The sequence below is a fragment of the Pangasianodon hypophthalmus genome, chromosome 4 (assembly GCF_027358585.1).
Source record: "Pangasianodon hypophthalmus isolate fPanHyp1 chromosome 4, fPanHyp1.pri, whole genome shotgun sequence".
Lineage (NCBI taxonomy): Eukaryota > Metazoa > Chordata > Actinopteri > Siluriformes > Pangasiidae > Pangasianodon > Pangasianodon hypophthalmus.
The window spans coordinates 9,296,822-9,319,565 of NC_069713.1; the positions used below are offsets into that span (position 1 = coordinate 9,296,822).

Here is a 22,744-nt window from a genome sequence, read left to right on the forward strand (position 1 = left end):
GTGAAAATCTTAAGTAAACAGAAAAAGAAGCTGTAAAATCATTTTAATGAGACTTTGTGTCTCAAATGATAAAATCTGGAACAAAATCTGAAACAAGTGATAACTTTTACTTACATATATAAGTAATAACATACATTCACACACTCACCTGATACAGAGAGTGTAACAGGATCACTCGTCTTTGAGATCTGAGAGTCACTTCTCCTCCCTCTGCAGGTGTATTTACCACCGTGATCATTTTCAACATAGCTGATGCTGAACTCCTGTGTTGTGTGGGATGGGTAGAATGTGGAATCGTCCCTATACCAGTCGTATGTCCACTCAGTGCCTCTTCCTTCCTGTATGTCACACCTGAAAGTCACAGTCTCTCCTCTGAACACCTGTGTATCAGGCTTTATAGACACCACAGGTTTAGGACTCTCTGTAAGAAAAAAAAATCACTACTGTTTCTATATATGAATTAATTTCCAACACTATCATTTAAAGAAGTAGTAACATTTTAAAATTGAATACAGAATTTGGGTAAACATTCAGAGTGTAGATACAGTATATCTGCTCACATGTAAATGATTAAGCTCTGTCAGACAACAATCACTACTGATGAAGTAAATGTAGATCACAATTTTAAATACAGACTCAGAATAAAAGATACACTGGTATGCTAGCAGTGACTGACTGAGTACTATTTGATTACTTTTTTTTTTTTTTTTTACAAGTGTACTTAATGAAAAATTAATATTAAGTAATAGACCGATCAGTCATAACCACCTACCTATATACATATATACATATATACACACACACACACATATATATATATATATATATATATATATATATATATATATATATATATATATATGAAGAGTTGGTTCCAAAACGTGATAAACGCCATTTTTAAAAAAAATTGAGTTCCCGCCAAAAACAGTATTGTATCTGGTCGGTATTGAAAAGTCAATTTTTAATTTTATGCAAAATGCGATATCCTCCGTGTTATTTTGTCATGTTTTTTCCCTTTCTTTCCAAACCGCGACAAACGCCAGTCTCTCTTCTCTGCAGAATGCGATACATCCACTCAACCAATCACAGCGCACCATTCCACGCATTGTAAACAGTAATGGCGGCGCTTTGAATACACCCGGCATCCTAGTTTTCCTCATCTACTTTGTACTTTGTGATCAACAAACAAACAAAAAAATGAATAATTTTGACGGCAGTGATGAACCTGTGGTGGTTTCTGCGGTGGGGAACAAACGTAAGCCATTGAAATCTAACCATTTACGTGAGGAGATTAAGAAGATGAGGCACTCGGGAGGAGCAAAAATGCCGGCTGTTGCTTGAGCAAGCTATTCCTTTACCTGTCAATAGCTCGTGGTGATCTTGCTCAACAGGGCTATGGGTTGAATAAAATCTTAAAAAAAAATCTTTTAGGCCTACAAGTGATATAAAATTGATACTATAATATGTGAATCTTTCTTCTTTACAGTGTTCTTAATATGACAAAGTAAGTGTTTTTATTAATGCCATTAATGTTTTTGTTAATACAGCGTATAGCACTAGTCAACTAAATGAATGTAACATGGCAAAGATGAATGCACTTTTGGAAGTTGAATGTAAGGGAAATGTCATTTTGGAATTTCTGTGGTCTAATGTGATATTGTTGTTCATGTTCTTGTTCATGATGAAATTTTCTTTTATTGTATAATTAATTTATAGCATTAACAAGATGACCCGTTGAATGCATTTTGGGAGCGATGACTGATTGAATGTATTTTTAGTCCAGTGCCTGTATATAAGTTTAGTATTGACCAAGTTCAGAGGCTGTCATATGTGGATCAACTTACTTTGTTGTTGATATTTTCTTCCAAAGCTAAACTAGTGTTGTGCCACTTGCTTTCCAGCTCACCTCACACCAGCCCTGCTCAGCCGTGCTCACACTGTCTCTCTCTAACTTTAATAAATGATTTAGCTGAAAGAGTTCTCTGTATGTAGCTGTGTAAATGTTGCTATATTGAAAGTCTCTTACTCACCAGTAACTTTTACCCAGAGTACATCACTGTAGTGTGTGTAGTAGACTGGCTTTCCTCTTCCAGCTCTGCACTTGTACTGACCTCCATCAGAGACTCTAACTGATCTGATGGTGTAGGAGTGTGTTTCAGTCTCAGTCTCAGTGCTCTGTGTGGGTTTGTTCCAGTAAAACTTCCATCCAGCAGACTGCAGCTTCAGTGTACAGGACAGAGTCACTGAGTTTCCTGTCAGTGCAGCTCCTTTAAGGTCTGATGTGAGTTCAGGTTTAGGATTTTCTGTTAGAAATTAAATACACTTTCAGAATGTTAAATAATCTTTACTACACTAATCACATCTACAGTAAAACAGTAATACTCTCTCTGTAATGATGCTAAACAACTTATGACTACTTTTAAATTGTTTTAGAATTTTTAGTTAAACACATGATGAGAATGAAAATAGGGATATTAAATGTAAAGCTTCACTGTGATTGAAGTGAGGGTCAGAAAATAACTGCTGTGTGATGATGCAGGTCTCTAATCTCTCTCTACTCTACATCAATTTATTTTATGTGCATTTATAGTAAAGATTATTTTGGAAAAGTGGAACACAAAATGCAAAACTACACATATAATATTTATTGGAAGACATATTGGAAATGTTTAGAAATGGTCTTGTTTTTTAACACTTTGTGTTTTGCCTAAACATCAATAAAAGTGGGTCGTGTTGCCATCTCACAGCAAACAAACAAACAAACAAACAAATAAATACCTGTACATCATTAAAATGATATGAAGACAGTACACTAAGTAGAAATCTCTGCATACTCAGTAGGAGGTCTAAGTAACATTCTGTATTTCCCAGTCTACCTTAATCACCTGCTTATTCACACATTTCATAAAAACATCATTTAATGCACATATAATCCATCAATGCCTCATTTAACCATAGTTGTGGGGTGTTTCATTCATCCATTCATGCATCCATCACATCCCTTCACTTTTCCTCTCTCCACTTATTGTATTTAAGACTGTCCCAATTAAACTGAACACTGTGCTGTTCCTAATGACCTCCCCATGTCTGACAGTCTTCACAATGATTACATTATAAACATTTGGACATGATTTGAACTGATTTTATGCTTATTTTGTTACAGTTTATCATGTGTTTGTATTTATCTTAAATAATAATTTTAGAACATTATTATTTAAAAAAAAAACTATATAGTGTGTGTGTCTGTGTGTGTGTGTGTCATTTTTCTACATTGAGAAATTTTTTAGGTCAACTTTTTTGGGATGCTATGATGCTATGCTAACTCTGTTGTATAATTGCGTGACTGTTTTGCTTGTTGAAACTTTGCATGCTGCCTTCTTGCCCAGGTCTCTCTTGAAAAAGAGATTTTTAACCTCACTGAGACTTTACCTGGTTAAATAAAGGTTAAATGAAATAATAAATAAAACTTCCTCTTTCCTTCTGATCACTCCCCCTTATATGATGTCACATAAATGACATTCACTTATCAAGCCAGAAAATAAATAATGCTAAGTTTAACTGTCCCAATATACCTGAATTTATCCTATTATATCTACACATTTTATAATGTTGTCAATATTGAAATTGAAAATTATTGTTTGGCTTTGTGATTTTCTTATTAGAGTGCACATTTGTAGTCATTTTTAACAAGCAGATCTTTATTGCTGAATTCTCCAGTCAGTGAAGGTAGGGCTCTGTGCTGTAGCTGATGTGTTACAGAAACTTTGTGTTCACTGTAAAAAACTTTACTGTAGATTTTACAGTAAATTACTGGCAGCCTGGTTTGCCAATAGAGTACTGTGAAATTTACAGCAAATTTTACTATAAAACATCTTTACAGTAAAGCACTGTAATATTATGCAAAGTATAAAGTAAGACATAACCCCATATATTTGGTTAATGCAAGAAACAACTGAGCTGAAGAGTCTTACTCAAGGACACAGTCAATGCAGTTTAGTAGTGCTGGGATTTGAACACAACCTTCTAATCCTTGACTCAAAACCTTAACCACTGAGGTACCGGAACTAGCACCACTAGCTGGCATTGATTCAATGTAATCTTTTAGTGGAGTTAATTCAGTGGTAGAAGTAGTTGAATGAGTGCAAGTTAATTATGGTGTAGTTGTGATGACTCAGTGGTTAAAGCTTAGCTTCATGAATCAGAAGGTTGTGTGTTCAAATGCTAGCACTGCCAAGTTTTCGTGGTTTGGCAAGATCCTTCAGCTCAGTTTTATCCTGCATCACACAAATGAGCAAGTGTTCTGGGTTATGTTATTTTATACAACATTAAGATATTGCAGTACTTCACTGTAAATATGTTTTACAGTTGTTTACTCTAAATTTTACAGTACCTTACTGCCAACACAAGTTCTGGCAAAGTGTGTTTTGCTGTTGTAAGCTTGGGTTGACACAACCTGCACCACCAACTGCACACATCAGTATCTATTTAAAAAATCTTCTTCACTTAATTAAACTTACAGATCTTTACTGTGAAGCCACAACAGTGAAGCATTGAAATCGTTTTTCAAACATGCAGAATCATGACAGTAGCATCAGCTTGACTGTTAGGTGAAGAACATGTTTCTTATACATATCAATGATTTTCTAACAATTTAAAATAAAATCAAAGGCAAAATGACGTTCCAGCAGTCAGACTGAATAATAAGTTGTCATGATTCATGTCTTGACCAGTAATCAAGGGAATTCGAGGCTTTAAGACAGAAAAGTGAGAATTAAAAGTAAACAGAGAGAAGGAAGCTGTAAAGTCATTATAATGAGACTCAGTTACAGTGCAGCTCATTGAAAAAACTCTGGAACAAATCTGAAAACTTAAAGTAGCAATACATTTTACATATAATAAAAACAAAAATAATAACATATGTAATAAAAAAGTAATAACAAACTCACACACTCACCTGATACAGAGAGTGTAACAGGATCACTGATCTCTGAGCTCTGAGAGTCACTTCTCCTCCCTCTGCAGGTGTATTTACCACCGTCAGAGTCTGTAACTGAGCTGATGCTGAACTCCTGTGTTGTTCTGTCTGAGTAGAGTGTGTGATCATTCTTATTCCAGCTGTATGTCCACTCAGTGTCTCCTCCTCTCTGTATGTCACACCTGAAAGTCAATCTCTCTCCTCTGAACACCTGTGTATCAGGCTCTATAATCACCACAGGTTTAGGACTCTCTGTTAAAAAAAAAAAAAGATGAAGCTCTGTCAGAGGTGCACTGAGTCATTTTAACAATCACTACTAATGAAGTAAATGTAGATCACAATTTGGAAAACTGACTCAGGCCTAAAATTAATCAAGTTACTGTTCTGAAAATTTAGATCTTTTTCACTATTGATTCCTGTCTGAATGACAGTGTGTTTGTTATCCTGTTTTCCTGATTATTCATCTTTAGGAACACCGAGTGTCAGCAAGCGAACAAGAAACTAAAGGTAAAAGCTGGAAAATAAAGCTAGAAATAACTGAGTGAGTATAATTTGTTTACACTTTTAACAGGTATATTTAATAAAAAGAAAAAATAAGGTTAGAAGACAATAATTCTGATGTGCACATCCTTATCATTACTGGAGGAGACACTGGAGAAGACTCACCTGTTAATAATTATATTCATATTATTATATTTCAATCTACGTCAATATTTTATTAACATTTATTTAGGTTAAAAAACTAGTTATTTCTATTAGTTATATTTATTAGGTAAGACATAAAAAAAGTTTTGTGGTGTGAAGTAATGAAGATAATAGATTAAACTACACATAGAGCATTAAAGATGCTAGCAATGACAATAATTTTCTGAGTAAAAAGTAGCTTTTTGTTTGAAGTGCTGCATTGCACCGGAGCTAAATCACAAAAACTCAGACAGACATTACTCATCACTGCATGTCTAAACACACAGATACACACACACACACACACACACACATTTTCAATTCATAACACCTCACAACGACTCTCTAATCTATCTCATTCTTTCTGATTCAGCAGTTTTTTACACTCAGTGGTTCAGTATAAAAATTTAAACCTCCTCCTCTTCACTCATTCACACTCGAGCATGATACTGAGGAAAATTTATTTGTTCTGTATATGTAGCTGTGTAAATATAGCTTACTGTGTGTTACTACCCAGCTCTACTGTTGACACTTTCTGTGCAGTGCAGTCACATACTCACCAGTAACTTTTACCCACAGTGCATCACTGTAGTGTGTGTAGTAGACTGGGTTTCCTCTTCCAGCTCTGCACTTGTACTGACCTCCATCAGAGACTGTGAATGATCTGATGGTGTAGGAGTGTATTCCAGTCTCAGTCTCAGTGCTCTGTCTGGGTTTGATCCAGTAAAACTTCCATCCAGCAGACTGCAGCTTCAGTGTACAGGACAGAGTCACTGAGTTTCCTGTCAGTGCAGCTCCTTTAAGGTCTGATGTGAGTTTAGGTTTAGGTTTTTCTGTTAGAGAAGAAACACACAGTTCAGGAGTAATGTAATCTTTACTGTACTAATCACCTCTACAGAGTGAAAACAATTTTGCTGTCTCTGTGATGATCCTGGTCTCAGCTAAACTATAATTAAGCCTACATATTTTTTCCTTTTATTATATTACTTTATTAGTGTAGCATAGTAAGCTAAATAATCATGTTCATATTTATTTGCTAAAAGAGGAAACAGACCAAACATTAGAGAAATAGCAGGTGCCTACATGATGTGATTCTTCTGTGGTTTATAATTAGTAAATTACTTAAGAAGTAAATAAGATTATTTACACAAGTGATTATCTTTCTTCTTGATGAACTCATACTCAGATCCCTTCAGTCTTGATGTACAAAGTTGATACATTCTTGTGATACACATTACTCTTTTAGTTGATATTATTCAATATGTGATTCACACTCACAGTCAGTTTGGATTTTTCTGTTGATATGAAATGATGAAGATATGAGAGCTGCTTTTATCTTTACAATATTTGTGCTTAATAAAGCCTTTTGATTTCAAATTTATTGAAAAAAAAAACCTACAATTTTATGACTTTTCCTATACAATTTGTATGTAACACGTTGTGTTTATGATGAAATTTGTACTTTGTAGCTTCACATAATCATCTATCTCACAATTAATAATCAGATATCTTTTTCTCTGAAACAGTGTGATCAGTCTGATCATCTGCTGCAGAAAATATAATGAAAGTCAGTTGTCAATTAATGAAAACTGGCCTATAAGTAATTTTGCTAGAAATTATGTGTTCGTTTCAGCTAACACTCATAGTGTTCCCGGTCATTTTTGACCAGGATCATTTCATTCCATTATAAATCCACAATAATACATATATTATCACCTAATGTTGTATTAGATCTTTTTATCAACTTCAGCTCTTGGAGAACATTACAAGTTTTTAACTTGTATTTGCTGTGTATGCCCTGCAGGCCACATTTACCTGAGCTCATACCACTCGTCTTTTTAGGGAAAAAACATTACATAGATATTATTTTGACTATAACAAATACTAAGATTAAACCTATTGTACCATTTATCACAGAGTACTTCACTGAAATGTTTACCAAAATCACTTTTTTGAAACCAGTTATATTTTCTAAACTGTGGCACAAAATAACAACTTTTGTGTTCCTGGTCAAAACTGACTGGTATGATTTATTTATTGAAAAGAAAAAAGCCCAAATGAACACAGGGAAAACTTAACTATATTACAAAAGTAATGCTTGAACCATACCCTGTATGAACACATTTACAATTTTTCTCATGTAGCTCTGAAAAGACAGTGCCATAGTGTCATCCCAATGTTCCTCAGTTTTGTCCTCTCATGAGCATGTTGGGCAATATACTGAGGTCATTGCATGTTCTTTGCAAATATATACACCACATCTGTGGCACACAAAGCTTGTTTTTTTTTATCTCTTGGTGCACACAGTTGGCACCTCTTTCTTTTGCCTCCTCCTTCTCTGCTTGGCGTGGATGTTGCTGCTTTTGCTTGCATGTCTCTCACCCATGCAGCAGAGGATGGCGTTCGTGGAAGGTGTCGGCACCCTTGAATGAGGGGCTCCACCATGCTTTTTCCAAGTTCTTCAAGGAACAGTCTCCTCTTGTAGTTTTTGCCCTCCTTCCAGCCTGGATTGATCTTGTCAGAAAAGTGGGAGGCAACTCAAGCTTGTTTTGTTTTTTGTTTTTTCTTATTGTTCCGACCATGGTCAGTTTTTTTTGGAGCAGCTCCTGACCCAGGGCATAGCTGGTGAAAAAATTATCACAGGTAATGTTGTGTCCTTGTAGCCCTGCTGTCATTTCTAGGACCACCCTCTTCCCCTGATTTTTCTCAGGAATACCATCAGCCGGTTTGCCTGTGTACACTTGCATGTTCCAGGCATAACTTGTCTTCACATCACATGCTGCCCATATCTTTATACCATACTTAGATGGTTTGTTTGGCATATATTGCTTGAATGGGCACCGTCCCCTAAAACCGACTAGACACTCATCAACAGTGATGTGTGTGTGTATGTTGAGGTGTGGTAAGAGTGTAGAAATGTGCTTGAACTCTGTTTTATACACTAATTGTAGTCTTACCCATTCATTTCCAATGAGCGGTCATTTTTGACCGGGAACCCCATGGGTGTATACAAGTTCCATAAAACACACAAATTTTTATAAAAATATTTCAAATTTATTTTATGTGTTCAAATGCCACGTGTGAACAAAGTCATGGAACCTCATGACAAACAGATGAAATTTACTGCACTTTTTTAGAGAGGAAACTTGTAAATCGGTCAGATTTGACCGGAACACAAAAGGAGGGTTAAGACAACACCGTCAGTTGAATTTGTAGATTGTCACTATTGTGACAGATTTGAAAATCCCCTGTTTATCCTGTTTCTTATTTATAGCCTACAGGTAAACTTTCCACCACTACCTGACCTCAACATTTACACATTTACCAGGCCTGATTTTTTTGTGTTTTCTCACTAGAGTTGAGCAGATGAGCATGTTTGTGTTAAATTAGCACAGGGCTGACATTATGTGAATCAAATAAGCCCTTAGTACATGTAGACATCACAACCTTTCATTTTTTTTTTGTAAAATATGCTAGTAATGAAAAATAATTTAGTTTAAAAACAGAAGTGATATAAACAAAACTTAATGTAGTTTAAAATCATATGTTTGTTATATTTTTAAATTAAATTCACTAAGGTCATACTTCAAGAATACTGATATTGAAAATCTGGCATGTTGAACATGTGAATACTGCTCCTGACTTGAGCTGATATCTTAAAAGAAAAGTCGACTTAAGTTCAAGGTTAGAATTGTGCATAACTGAGATATGCTTCTGTTTTTGGAAAATTCTGTCCTGAGCATACAATTCACATACAAATTTACCAGAATCCCAATGTTTGTAATGTCACTATTCAATTACAATTTATCAGCTACAGGCTACCTGCAGTATCTACATATTATATGATATATAACTGATTAAAGTGGAAAGTGATTTCTCTATATAAATTTTTTTTTACCCAAATTTTCTTTCAAATTTTAGTCATTTCCATTTCCCTCCCACTAGTTAGTGAACACACTCAGAGGAAAACACTAACTGCCCTTTTCCACCTATATGAGCTCAGAGATGCTCAAAAGTGGCATCAGTTAAGTTTCAGTTGACATGGGATAGCGTGCTGCCATCAATCAAAGCCGGATATCAAAGTCACTGGACACGGGTAGCTGTGGCATCATCAGGTCTAAATCTCCTGATCTCCTGAGGACAGGGCGAACGCTTTACTGTTCTGCCATTCAGCCAAGATACAGAGTGACCGGGGGGAGTGTAATTGTTCACTGGGTATGTAGCGTTGCTGCACTTTAGTAAAATGGACATTAATTTGTATACCCATAAGCCCCCACAGCTGCCCAGTAGTGTAATCTTCAGTGTCTTGTTTAGTTGGAATTAGTGTTTTACTGAAAAATATGTTTATGGGCTGCCTGTGCCAGTACATGTCATACCGATGTACCCGCCGCCGGTTTACCCCATTCTAGCGGTCCTGTGGCTAATCACCCAGCCTGTGTTTGTGCTGGAAGTGTCAGTTTATCAATAAAAGAGAAAGTGCATTGTTTTAATTATGCTTCCAGTTCAGGCTTTTTTCTTGCCAACACCATATTAATTAACATTAATGGTATGACAATATAATAACATTATTAATTATTAAAATACAATAATTCAATCACATTGGTAGCTTTCTTCTGCATGTAATTTTACAAAAAACATTTAGCTCAGAGTGTCCTCTTAGTTCCCATAGTGTGGAACTCTACACAAAACAAACATGGCTGACAACAGACACAAGGTAGCATGTTATTTAAAGTAAACAAGCTAACAGGCATCACAAAACTCAACAACATGTGATAACACAGTAGATAAGCCCAATAAGTGTCCTTAGATGTGTATGCATGTTTTATTTGCATTTCATACAGCAGGTTAGAGATGATTTTATAATGTGGCTGTGTCAGTGTATGGAATCCAGCTAGAGGCTAATTCTGTGTTTGTGTGTGTGCGTGGGGTAATTAAATATTTCATCATTAAACTGAAATGGTGCAGTGGCCCGTGATAGAGCCCTTTGTCACATATGAAAAATACATGTCTACACTTTAAAATGTTAATGAAATAGAAAATATGAGAGATAAAACACACTCACCTGACACAGTCAGTGTAACAGCATCACTGATCTGTGTGTATTTTGGGTCTGATGACTTTGTTCCTTTACATGTGTAATCACCTTTATCAGAGGCTTTAACATCAGTGATTGTGTACATTTTCTTTCCTGCAGCATCACTGAGTTCTTTATTATTTCTATACCAGTGGTACTGCCAGTATCCTCCAGTCTGTATCTCACAGGAGAAAGTGACGGTTTCCCCAATGAACACAGGCTCAGCTGCCTGTACTTTCACTACAGGCTTTGGTCTCGCTATACAAAGATAGCAAAAACATTTTAACCATATACAGAATCAATTAATCATATTATATATTTACATAATTATATAATTATAATACTTCCTGAAACAGTTACTAAAATAATAAAATAATTAGGTTTTCACCATCTTCCTAATTTTAAATGTGTAGTGAAAATGTAAAAAACATGACGTACCTCTCACTGTAATCGTGGCTAGATAACTGATCTCTGAGTTGTAGTTTCCCCTGCGTGCTTTACAGTAGCAATATTTTTGTCCTTCATTAGAGACTGTCACAATTAGTGTGTTGGTCACTGTAGCTACAGAGGTCAGAGGTTTTAATGGCCAATAACCTTGGTACCAGAGAAAAGTCCATCCAGTAGACAGCAGATTACAGCTCAGAGTAACTCTGTCTCCAGTGTAGACGGAGCTCTGAGGATTCACACTCACAGTCGGTTTGGGTTTTTCTGTTGATATAAAATGATTAAAAGCTGGAGTTACCTTTACAACATGAGCAGTAGTTTAATCTTTGTGCCTAACTAAGCATTTAGATACAGTGTTTATTGTAAAGGTTTCAGTGATGTGACTTTTTATTTTTACATGGTTTATATACAGTACATTGTCTACAAAAAGAAATTAATGATTGAACTGAAGTGTAAAGGTCACTGTATTGCTCCTGTGATTTTGCTTTTACACATGATGATTTATAAATCATGTCTCAAATTCTGTATCACACTGCATGCATTAGTGTCTTTTTAAAAATCTTATTCAATCATTTATCTCTTTATTGTAAAAGCACAGCAGTGAAACTTTAAACGTTAAACTTTTTAACTTAAATAACAGCTGTGATCGAAGTGGGGGTCAGAAAATAACTGCTGTGTGATGATGCAGGTCTCTAATCTCTCTCTACTCTACATCAATTTATTTTTATGGGTGTATAGAGCAAAGAATATTTTGGAAAAGTGGAAAACAAAATGCAAAACTACACGTATAATCTTTACTGGAAGACATATTGGAAATGTTTAGAAATGGTTTTGTTTTTAACACTTTGTGTTTTGCCTAAACATCAGTAAAAGTGGGTCGTGTTGCCACCTCACAACAAACAAACAAACAAATAAATAACTGTACATCATTAAAATGATATGAAGACAGTACACTAAGTAGAAATCTCTGCATACTCAGTAGGAGGTCTAAGTAACATTCTGTATTTCCCAGTCTACCTTAATCACCTGCTTATTTACACATTTCATAAAAACATCATTTAATGCACATATAATCCATCAATGCCTCATTTAACCATAGCTGTGGGGTGTTTCATTCATCCATTCATGCATCCATCACATCCCTTCACTTTTCCTCTCTCCACTTATTGTATTTAAGACTGTCCCAATTAAACTGAACACTGTGCTGTTCCTAATGACCTCCCCATGTCTGAAAATCTTCACAATGATTACATTATAAACATCTGGACATGATTTGAACTGATTTTATGCTTATTTTGTTATGTGTTTATATGCATCTTAAATAATAATTTTAGAACATTGTTATTTAAAAAAAAAAACTAAATAGTGTGTGTGTGTGTGTTTTTCTACATTGAGAAATTTTTTAGGTCAACTTTTTTGGATGCTATGATGCTATGCTAACTCTATTGTATAATTGTATAATTGACTGTTTTGCTTGTTGAAACTTTGCATGCTGCCTTCTTGCCCAGGTCTCTCTTGAAAAAGAGATTTTTAACCTCACTGAGACTTTACCTGGTTAAATAAAGGTTAAATGAAATAATAAATAAAACTACCTCATTCTTTCTGATCACACCCCCTTATATGATGTCACATAAATGACATTCACTTATCAAGCCAGAAAATAAATAATGCTAAGTTTAACTGTCCCAATATACCTGAATTTATCCTATTATATCTACACATTTTATAATGTTGTCAACATTGAAAATTATTGTTTGGCTTTGTGATTTTCTTATTAGAGTGCACATTTGTAGTCATTTTTAACAAGCAGATCTTTATTGCTGAATTCTCCAGTCAGTGAAGGTAGGGCTCTGTGCTGTAGCTGATGTGTTACAGAAACTTTGTGTTCACTGTAAAAAACTTTACTGTAGATTTTACAGTAATTTACTGGCAGCCTGGTTTGCTAATAGAGTACTGTGAAATTTACAGCAAATTTTACTATAAAACATATTTACAGTAAAGCACTGTAATATTATACATAGTATAAATTAACATGTAACTCAATATTTTTGGTTAATGCAGGAAACAACTGAGCTGAAGAGTCTTGCTCAAGGACCCAATCAGTGCAGTTTGGTGGTGCTGGGATTTGAACACAACCTTCTTATCCTTGACTCAAAACTTTAACCACTGAGGTACCGGAACTAGCACCACTAGCTTTAATCTGTTAGTGGAGTTAATTCAGTGGTAGAAGTAGTTGAATCAGTGCAAGTTAATTATGGTGCAGTTGTGGTGACTCAGTGGTTAAAGCTTAGCGTCATGAATCAGAAGGTTGTGTGTTCAAATCCTAGCACTGCCAAGTTGTCATGGTTTGGCACGATCCTTCAGCTCAGTTTTATCCTGCATCACTCAAATGAGCAAGTGTTCTGGGTTATGTTATTTTATACAACATTAAGATATTGCAGTACTTCACTGTAAATATGTTTTACAGTTGTTTACTCTAAATTTTACAGTACCTTACTGCCAACACAAGTTCAGGCAAAGTGTGTTTTGCTGTTGTAAGCTTGGGTTGACACAACCTGCACCACCAACTGCACACATCAGTATCTCTTTAAAAATCTTCTTCACTCAACTAAACTTACAGATCTTTACTGTGAAGCCACAACAGTGAAACCTTGAAATCTGTTTTCAAACATGCGTAATCATGACAATAGCATCAGCTTGACTATTAGGTGAAGAACATGATTCTTATACATATCAATGATTTTCTAACAATTTTAAAATAAAATCAAAGGCAAAATGACGTTCCAGCAGTCAGACTGAATAATAAGTTGTGATCATTCATGTCTTGATCAGTAATCAAGTGAATTTGAGGCTTTAAGACAGAAAAGTGAGAATTAAAAGTAAGCAGACAGAAGGAAGCTGTAAAGTCATTATAATGAGACTCAGTTACAGTGCAGTTCATTGAAAAAACTCTGGAACAAATCTGAAAACTTAAAGTAGCAATACATTTTACATATAATAAAAACAAAAATAATAACATATGTAATAAAAAAGTAATAACATAAACTCACACACTCACCTGATACAGAGAGTGTAACAGGATCACTGATCTCTGAGCTCTGAGAGTCACTTCTCCTCCCTCTGCAGGTGTATTTACCACCGTCAGAGTCTGTAACTGAGCTGATGCTGAACTCCTGTGTTGTTCTGTCTGAGTAGAGTGTGTGATCATTCTTATTCCAGCTGTATGTCCACTCAGTGTCTCCTCCTCTCTGTATGTCACACCTGAAAGTCACTCTCTCTCCTCTGAACACCTGTGTATCAGGCTCTATAATCACCACAGGTTTAGGACTCTCTGTACAAAAAAAAAAATGATGAAGCCCTGTCAAAGGTGCACTGAGTCATTTTAACAATGACTACTAATGAAGTAAATGTAGACCACAATTTGGAAAACTGACTCAGTCCTAAAATTAATCAAGTTACTGTTCTGAAAATTTAGATCTTTTTCACTATTGATTCCTGTCTGAACGACAGTATATGTGTTAAAAGTAGCTTAAATTAAAAAATAAGGTTAGAAGACAATAATTCTGATGTGCACATCCTTATCATTACTGGAGGAGACACTGGAGAAGACTCACCTGTTAATAATTATATTAATATTATTATATTTCAATCTATGTCAATATTAAATTAACATTTATTTAGGTTAAAAAACTAGTTATTTCTATTAGTTATATTTATTAGGTAAGACATAAAAAAAGATTTGTGGTGTGAAGTAATGAAGATAATAGATTAAACTACACAGAGCATTAAAGATGCTAGCAATGACAATAATTTTCTGAGTAAAAAGTAGCTTTTTGTTTGAAGTGCTGCATTGCACCAGAGCTAAATCACAAGTCAGACAGACATGACTTATCACTGCATGTCTACACACAGATACACACACACACATTTTCAATTCATAACACCTCACAACAACTCTCTAATCTCTCTCATTCTTTCTGATTCAGCAGTTTTTTACACTCAGTGGTTCAGTATAAAATTTCAAACCTCCTCCTCTTCACTCATTCACACTCGAGCATGATACTGAGGAAAATGTATTTGTTCTGTATATAAAGCAGTGTAAATATAGCTTAGGGTTAGGGTTAGTAACTGTGTGTTCCTACCCAGCTCTACTGTTAACACGTTCTGTGCAGTGCAGTCACATACTCACCAGTAACATTTACCCAGAGTGCATCACTGTAGTGTGTGTAGTAGACTGGGTTTCCTCTTCCAGCTCTGCACTTGTACTGACCTCCATCAGAGACTCTAACTGATCTGATGGTGTAGGAGTGTGTTTCAGTCTCAGTCTCAGTGCTCTGTGTGGGTTTGATCCAGTAAAACTTCCATCCAGCAGACTGCAGCTTCAGTGTACAGGACAGAGTCGCTGAGTTTCCTGTCAGTGCAGCTCCTTTAAGGTCTGATGTGAGTTCAGGTTTAGGTTTTTCTGTTAGAGAAGAAACACACAGTTCAGGAGTAATGAAATCTTTACTGTACTAATCACCTCTACAGAGTGAAAACATTTTTGCTGTCTCTGTGATGATCCTGGTCTCAGGTAAACAATAATTAAGCCTACACATCTTTTTCTTTTATTATATTATATATGCTACACTAATTAAGTATTATATTACTTTATTAATGTAGCATATAAAATAATCATGTTCACATTTATTTGCTAAAAAAGGAAACCAAACATTAGCGAAATAGCAGGTGCCTACATGATGTGATTCTTCTGTGGTTTATGATTAGTAAATTACTTAAGAAGTAAATAAGATTATTTACACAAGTGATTATCTTTCTTCTTGATGAACTCATACTCAGATCCCTTCAGTCTTGATGTACAAAGTTGATACATTCTTGTGATACACATTACTCTTTTAGTTGATATTATTCAATATGTGTAAAGCAGTTCTATACAGAACACATCTCTACACTTTTCAGTTTTAATGCAATAGACAATATTAACATAATAGACATAAAACACACTCACCTGATACAGTCAGTGTAACAGCATCACTGGGCTGTGTGTATTCTGGGTCTGATGACTTTGTTCCTTTACATGTGTAATCACCTTTATCAGAGGCTTTAACATTAGAGATTGTGTATTGATTATTTCCTGCAGCATCACTGAGTTCTTTATTATCTCTATACCAGTGGTACTGCCAGGATCCTCCAGTCTGTACCTCACATGAGAAAGTGACGGTTTCCCCAATGAACACACGCTCAGCTGCCTGTACTTTCACTACAGGCTTTGGTCTCACTATACAAAGATAATAAATACATATTATATATAATATATTATATAATTTCACAATTATAATAATTCCTTAAAAAATATATATTTTTTCTTTCCACAGACTTACTAACGTTAAACCTGTAGTGAAAATGTAGAGAACATGACGTACCTCTCACTGTAATCGTGGCTGGATCACTGAACTCTGAGTCGAAGTTTCCCCTGCGTGCTTTACAGTAGTACTTTATTTGTCCTTCATTAGAGACTGTTGCACTGAGTGTGTTGGTGTCGGGGTCCTCGGGGGACAACAGATTTGATTTCTGATCATTTTTGTACCAGAAAAACCTCCATCCAGTAGACTGCAGATTACAGCTCAGAGTAACTCTGTCTCCAGTGTAGACGGAGCTCTGAGGATTCACACTCACAGTCGGTTTGGGTTTTTCTGTTGATATAAAATGATGAAGGTATCAGAGCTGCTTTTATCTTTACATCATAAGTTTTATTATTTTTGTGTCTGATTCAGCATTTAGATACAGAGTTACACAATTTTCAGTATGACTTTTTAACACAGTTTATATGCAGAACATTCTATAAAATGAAATTGAAGATTGAACTGAAGTGTAAAAGTCACTGTATTTGTTATTGTTAGTTTGGTGTTTTGTAAATAGTGTGTTAAGTCATGTACCACAACCTGCACCTATCAGTATCTGTTTAGAAATGTTAGTTAAGTTAATTATTAAACTTGAACACTTTACTGTGAATCCTCAGCAGTAAAACTTAAAAAAAGCTTTTTTAAACATGACAGTAGAATCAGCTTGACTATTAGATAAATAGGAAAGTGTTTCTCATACAAGAAATTATTTTCTTTTGATTCAAATAATAGCAGAGGGAAGATGATGTGGGACTGACTGCCTTTCTTACTTAATGCTTACTCTGTGCCACCAATCAGATTGGCTAATCAGCTGTGGTGATTCTTGACAAATCAAGTTAATTGATGGCTTTAAAATAGGAAAATAAAAATCAAAAAGAAGTTTAAAGTTGCTATAATGACACTATGTAGCTGAAAAAATCTGGGAAAAAAAAACATGAAACCTAAAACTACTGATAACTTTTACATATAAACAGTAACTGTTCTCTGAGCTCTGAGAGTCACTTCTCCTCCCTCTGCAGGTGTATTTAACACTGGCATCATTTCTAACTGAGTCAAACTCCTGTGTTGTTCTGTCTGAGTAGAGTGTGTGATCATTCTTATTCCAGCTGTGTGTCCACTCAGTGTCTCCTCCTCTCTGTATGTCACACCTGAAAGTCACTCTCTCTCCTCTGAACACCTGTGTATCAGGCTCTATAATCACCACAGGTTTAGGACTACAATTAAAAAAAAAAATCAATACTTTTTCTATATATGAATTAATTCCCAACACCATTATTTAAATGAGTAGTAAGATTTTAAAATGGAAGACAGTATATCTGCTCACATGTAAATGATGAAGCTCTGTCAGAGGTGCACTGAGTCATTTTAACAATCACTACTAATGAAGTAAAAGTAGATCACAATAATGTTAGAAATAACTGACAGTATAAAGTGATTACACTTTTAACAGGTATATTTAATAAAAAAGCAAAAAATAGTGCTAGAAAACAATAATTCTCATTCGTTCAGATTCTACAGCCTCTTACACTCAGTGGTTCAGTATAAAAGTTTGCTCCTCGTCCTCTTCACTCATTCACACTCAGGCAGGTCTCGACTCGAGCATGTTGATGTTTCTGAAGGAGTAACTTTATGACCTTTATGAAGCCCCTTTTACAGCCTCTGAGCAGCTTGTAAAAAGAGTTTTACAGATTTTGGTGATATTTTCTTCCAAAGCTAAACTAGTGTTGTGCCACTTGCTTTCCAGCTCACCTCACACCAGCCCTGCTCAGCCATGCTCACACTGTCTCTCTCTAACTTTAATAAATGATTTAGCTGAAAGAGTTCTTTGTATGTAGCTGTGGAAATGTTGCTATATTGACACTACTCATATGCGTGTGATAATTTATCAGGTTTCTAATCTCTCTCTACTCTACATCAATTTATTTTTATGTGTGTATAAAGTAAAGATTATTTTGGAAAAGTGGAATACAAAATGCAAAACTACACATATAATCTTTACTGAAAGTGTAACAGCGTTAAGATATAGTGTATATATGTTTTGTTAGGAATGTAGTTCATACACACACTTGGGAACACACTCGTGCACATGGCGCAGTTTGTGAATGGGGTTCAGTTCATGGAGGTTGGTGGGGATGAAAACTTTTGTTTCATTTGTTTTGGGATGATTTCATTGCATTGTTTAAAAAGAGAGTGGAAAAGTACAAACCTAGCAACATGCATGATTCTGATTGGTTACTTGGATAGGGGTTAATGAGCGGAGAGAACGGGAAAAGAAAAAAGGAGAGATTTTTTTTTTCTCTGTGAAAAAACTAGGAATTATGAATAACTAATGAACTGTGACTGTAAGTTAAAACTTGTGGTTGTTAAAACAATAATCTAAGCGCAAGAACTTACTAGTTATGAACTGTAAAAAAGAAAGGGAGCTGCTGTTTCTACATGAAGTTTGCACACAGTGTATTACCTAGTTGACTAGCCTAGTTAGCTAGCCGAACTGCTAGCCTGTTGTTCAGCTCACAGCTACACACTATTGGCTGCCGTTCTTCTGTTTCCTCTGGGAGTCTCTAAGGAGAAGCAGATAGCGCTCTGAGCTACCGGGTAACGCTCAGGGTTCCTCTGGCACCGCTGGATAAACGCCTATGGACGAGTAACACGGAGTGATGCAGGTGCTAACTTCGGAAACATGGAGCACGTAAAAGCCCCGAAACCCGCAAATACCAGGTCCTTTTGCACTCAGTACAGACATTTGCTCTTCATAGAGTGAAGAGGCCATTTCAGTTTGGGCCACACCGAACCCCAGCCACGTTACAGGCCTAAAGGTTTTGTTTTGTTTTGTTTCTGTATTTTCAATTTGCCAGTTTGCGTGAGAGAGAGCGCGCTTGGGTAAATAATTAACTGTTAGCCTGTACGAAGTGTTGGATGATTGGTTTAAGTTTATATGATTTGGGATTACTGTACTACAGTGGAGTTATTTTTATTTTATTTTATTTTGTTCTCATTTAGCAAGTAAACATTTTGGTTGGTGAATATTGAGTGAACTTGTTTTACGTACTGGCACAAGAGTAGATACCAGTAATAGTCCCTTTGGACACTGAAATACAGTAAGCTACAAGTAGGAGTCCAAGAGATATTCCTTCATCTACTATAATCTAGGAAACAACAAAGTGAGTTAGGAGCCCAGAGCTGTGCTCTCTCAGCAACAGGGAGTAAAAAGGGCTACAAAAGACATATTGGAAATGTTTAGAAAAGATCTTGTTTTTTAACACTTTGTGTTTTGCCTAAACATCAGTAATAGTGGGTCGTGTTGCCACCTCACAACAAACAAACAAACAAATAAATAAATAACTGTACATCATTAAAATGATATGAAGACAGTACACTAAGTAGAAATCTCTGCATACTCAGTAGGAGGTCTAAGTAACATTCTGTATTTCCCAGTCTACCTTAATCACCTGCTTATTTACACTTTTCATAAAAACATCATTTAATGCACATATAATCCATCAGTGCCTCATTTAACCATAGTTGTGGGGTGTTTCATTCATCCATTCATGCATCCATCACATCCCTTCACTTTTCCTCTCTCCACTTATTGTATTTAAGACTGTCCCAATTAAACTGAACACTGTGCTGTTCCTAATGACCTCCCCATGTCTGACAGTCTTCACAATGATTAAATTATAAACATCTGGACATGATTTGAACTCATTTTATGCTTATTTTGTTACAGTTTATCATGTGTTTGTATGCATCTTATATAACAATTTTATAATCTTATTTAAAAAAAATATATACACAAGAAATATTTAGGTCAACTTTTTGGGATGCTATGATGCTATGCTAACTGTATTGTATAATTACTTGTCTGTTTTGCTTGTTGAAACTTTGTATGCTGCCTTCTTGCTCAGTTCTCTCTTCAAAAAGGGATTTTAATCTCAATGAGACATTACCTGGTTAAATAAAGGTTAAATGAAATAATAAATCAAACTTCCTGTTGGATTCTGGCCACGCCCCCTTATATGATGTCACATGAATGGAGTCATTTAATTTCTATCAAACACTTCCACTGCAAGGCCTCAGTAACATACGTTTTTACTTTCACTTATCAAGCCAGAAAATAAATAACACTAGGATTAACTGTCCCAATATACCTGAATTTATCCAAGGCTTTTGGTTTTGATGTGTTACAGAGACTCTGTGTTGGACTGAGGTGTGTTCTAGTTCTTGTGTGTGCATGTTAAAGAAAAATGGGGTAAAGTGTGCTTTGCTGTTGTAAGCTTGGGTTGACACAACCTGCACCACCAACTGCACACATCAGTATCTGTTTAAAAATCTTCTTCACTCAACTAAACTTACAGCTTTTTATTGTGAAGCCACAACAGTGAAGCATTGAACTCGGTTTTCAAACATGCAGAATCATGACAGTAGCATCAGCTTGACTATTAGATGAAGAACATGTTTCTTATACATATCAATGATTTTCTAACAATCTGAAAATAAAATTAAAGGCAAAATGACGTTCCAGCAGTCAGACTGACTAATAAGTTGCAGTGATTCTTTACAAATCAATTGAATCAGTAACTTTAAACTAGGAAATTGAAAGTCAAAAGTAAACAGACAAAAAAGAAGCTGTAAAACCATTATAATGAGACTTTGTGTCTCATATGATAAAATCTGGAACAAAATCTGAAACAAATCCTAACTTTTACATTTACAAGTAATAACATACATTCACTCACCTGATACAGAGAGTGTAACAGGATCACTCATCTTTGAGATCTGAGAGTCACTTCTCCTCCCTCTGCAGGTGTATTTACCATAATGATCATTTCTAACAGAGCTGATGCTGAACTCCTGTGTTGTGTGGGATGTGTAGAATGTGGAATCGTCCCTATACCAGTCGTATGTCCACTCAGTGCGTCTTTCTTCCTGTATGTCACACCTGAAAGTCACAGTCTCTCCTCTGAACACCTGTGTATCAGGCTTTATAGTCACCACAGGTTTAGGACTCTCTGTAAGAAAAAAAAAATCACTACTGTTTCTATATATGAATTGATTTCCAACACTATCATTTAAAGAAGTAGTAACATTTTAAAATTGAAGTTTAAATTGAGTGTAGATACAGTATATCTGCTCACATGTAAATGATTAAGCTCTGTCAGACAACAATCACTACTGATGAAGTAAATGTAGATCACAATCTTAAATACAGACTCAGCCCTAAAAATAATCATGTTACTGTAATGACAATTGACATCTTCTACACTAGTTCTACACTATACGTATATATATGGTACTGTTGAAAGTGAATATGGCAAGTTTGTTATTTTCAGTGTTTTTTTCTAATAAATGTGTTTTTGTAGTTTTATATAAATGAGAATGAATATTATTGTGTTCTTTTTGTAAAATGGTTATTGTTTAAAATATTGTAATCAGTAATTAATGGGTTTATTTTGTTTTGCTACACTATTGGACATGGTGACTACATATGGAGTACAGGACCGAGTGAGTACTTGGTTATATTTTTGTTGCCGTATTTTCCAAGGATTTACCTGTCATATGTGCACCAACGATATGAGCCCCAACGAGGTTACCAGCGCTGGTACAGTTTAAGAACTATTTCACATGAGAGTTTGGTTGAATTTGTCTTCTCAATATTTCCAAGTTAACCACTGAGGTTAAACTGTGAACATTTCCAGACATACTCATACCTGACTGGGGTTTGAACTTTTCCTCTCCATTCCTGCATTGTCCATAGGGGTTGAGAATTACTACTGAAACTTGAAGGTTGTTTTGGTGTTATAAATAAGTGGTTGTGTATTTATTTTTCAGGAGGATTTTTATAGTGGTTAAAGTATTCAGCATAATTGGGAATAGAAGAATAAACATAAGCTGTATTAATAAAGTAAGAGGGTTATGTTGCTAAGCTAACTGATTCCTTTATTTGTTTCTTTCCTTTTCATTGTTTATCTACTGATTGATGGTTTATTTGGTCGTTTGCCTAGATTTAAATAAATTGGGTATTTTATTACTATTGTATGGGTAGAAAGTGTCATTTTAGCCCTATATAGGCTCTGTATTTATATTCTTTAACATCCAGCACATTTCACCATCACAAGCTGGGGACCCAGAGATTTCCTTGTAGGAAGCTATATATGTAAATGTAACACT

General features: G+C 35.3%; 1 protein-coding gene across 1 annotated transcript in view; it reads right to left on the minus strand.

The window, feature by feature from the left end:
• LOC113526752 (basement membrane-specific heparan sulfate proteoglycan core protein-like) overlaps nucleotides 1-22,744 on the minus strand; it is a 33,383-nt gene that overhangs the window by 10,188 nt on the left and 451 nt on the right. Inside the window, exons 2-12 of the mRNA XM_053233526.1 lie at nucleotides 21,313-21,502; nucleotides 16,598-16,867; nucleotides 16,183-16,452; nucleotides 15,367-15,639; nucleotides 14,236-14,508; nucleotides 11,172-11,441; nucleotides 10,722-10,991; nucleotides 6,220-6,492; nucleotides 4,955-5,227; nucleotides 2,112-2,303; nucleotides 149-421 (exon numbers count right to left, since the gene is read on the minus strand). Of these exons, the coding sequence (XP_053089501.1) occupies nucleotides 149-421; nucleotides 2,112-2,303; nucleotides 4,955-5,227; nucleotides 6,220-6,492; nucleotides 10,722-10,991; nucleotides 11,172-11,441; nucleotides 14,236-14,508; nucleotides 15,367-15,639; nucleotides 16,183-16,452; nucleotides 16,598-16,867; nucleotides 21,313-21,502 (2,827 nt within the window). The remainder of the gene's footprint in view (nucleotides 1-148; nucleotides 422-2,111; nucleotides 2,304-4,954; nucleotides 5,228-6,219; nucleotides 6,493-10,721; nucleotides 10,992-11,171; nucleotides 11,442-14,235; nucleotides 14,509-15,366; nucleotides 15,640-16,182; nucleotides 16,453-16,597; nucleotides 16,868-21,312; nucleotides 21,503-22,744) is intronic.